The sequence below is a fragment of the Hippopotamus amphibius genome, chromosome 15 (genome assembly GCF_030028045.1).
Source record: "Hippopotamus amphibius kiboko isolate mHipAmp2 chromosome 15, mHipAmp2.hap2, whole genome shotgun sequence".
Taxonomy (NCBI): domain Eukaryota; kingdom Metazoa; phylum Chordata; class Mammalia; order Artiodactyla; family Hippopotamidae; genus Hippopotamus; species Hippopotamus amphibius.
Genome location: NC_080200.1, coordinates 23,514,494 through 23,516,242, shown reverse-complemented (window position 1 = coordinate 23,516,242; position 1,749 = coordinate 23,514,494). Strand labels below are relative to the sequence as shown.

Below are 1,749 nucleotides of genomic sequence, written 5' to 3'. Positions count from 1 at the left end.
ACAATGTACATGTATATCAAATCATCACAATGTCAACCTCAAAATATACAATTTTGTCAAATATACCTTAATAAAATGGCAAAAGTTGTACATTAATAAATACATAAATATTACTTTGTTTACAATTGGATCAGGTCCAACCCATATCATTTATTGTTTTTCAGTCTTAATTTACTAATATAGAGAGATTAAAAAGTATTGTAGAATTGGTATACCAAGTGATATCATTAATTTAATCATTTTCATTTTCATTTTTATATGTTATTAAAACCTTTTTGCCCAGGAAGTAGTTGAAAATACTTTATCTTTATATTGATGGAAAAGGGGATCACAAAGAAAAACAAAAATTATGTCTTCAAATATAAAATTATTGTCAAACTTCAACTATTTTAATCTTCTTGATTAATTTCAGCTTCTTCACCTTAGGCCTGAAATATTATTTTTCTTCATTATTATACACAGCTGTATTGGTATGTAAATGAGGCCTGGGGACTAAGGTAAATAATTTGTATCCATTTTTAGAGAACAGATTCTATGAAGCACTCTTCTCAGGGCTCCCTTCACCTCCTTGTTTCTCAGGCTGTAGATGATGGGGTTGAGCACTGGGGTCAAGATGGTGTAGAAAACAGCCAGAACCTTATCCTCTGTCGGAGTTCGAAGAGATCTTCGGCGTAGATAAGTGTAAGCAAAGGGCGCATAGTAGAAAGTCACCACAGTGAGGTGTGTGCTGCAGATTGAATAGACCTTTTTCCTCCCGTCTGCTGAGTGCATGCGATAGATAGCAAGGAGAACATGGCCATAGGAACAGGTAATACCAATGAAAGGCAAAACAAGAAAGAAGGTCGCAGTCACAAACACCGTGTTTTCATAGACCCAGGTGTCCATGCAGGCCAGAGTCAACATGGCTGGGACATCACAGAAGAAATGATTGATGGCCCTGGATTGGCAGTAAGGGATATGGAGGACATATGTGGTGTTGGCACAGGAGTTGACAGAGCCAATTACCCAAGATCCTATTATCATAAGAACACACACTTTTTTGCTCATATAAATGGGATAGTGGAGAGGAAAGCAAACTGCCACGTGATGGTCATAAGCCATAGATGCCAATAGTAATGCTTCTGCAGCCGCTAAAGTCAAGAATAAGAAGCTCTGAATCCAACACCCGATGAAGGAGATAGACTTGTTTCCAAACAGAAAATTGGAGGCCATTTTGGGGACAATGGTCGAGATGTAGTTCAGGTCCGTGAGGGAGAGCTGACTAAGTAGGAAATACATGGGTGTGTGGAGATGGGTATCCACGAGGATGGGAAGGATCATGGACAGGTTATCAAACAAAGCCATTAGGAAAATAAGAATGATGAGAATGAAGAAGAATAGCCCAATATTTGATGGTGGGAATAACCCCAGTAAGATAAAATCTGTAGATGTTTTGTTGTAATTTTCCATCAGTATTCATTTAATTTTCCCTGAAGAAAGACATGTATAATATATAGAGCAATAAACTATTTTTCATTTACTATTTTAGTCACAGTGTGATTTATTTCTAAAATGTTACAACTCTTAAATGAAGAAGAATCTTATACATTTTGGAAAAAAAATATCCCCAGTGTTTGTCTCATAGATAAAATCTCAGTGAGGCAAATATCTGTGGCCAACATGTTTTATAGAAATCTATGAATTTGTAAGAAAAATGTATTTATCTAATGACTTTATTAGGATAGAGATATATTATTTCCCTGCATAAAT

General features: G+C 35.8%; 1 protein-coding gene across 1 annotated transcript; it reads right to left on the bottom strand.

The window, feature by feature from the left end:
• Nucleotides 1-492: 492 nt before the first annotated feature.
• On the bottom strand, nucleotides 493-1,449 carry LOC130836380 (olfactory receptor 2L8-like). The gene has a single exon (XM_057708418.1). It carries the CDS (start codon nucleotides 1,447-1,449, stop codon nucleotides 493-495), a length of 957 nt encoding a protein of 318 aa, XP_057564401.1.
• Between the last annotated feature and the right edge of the window lie 300 nt (nucleotides 1,450-1,749).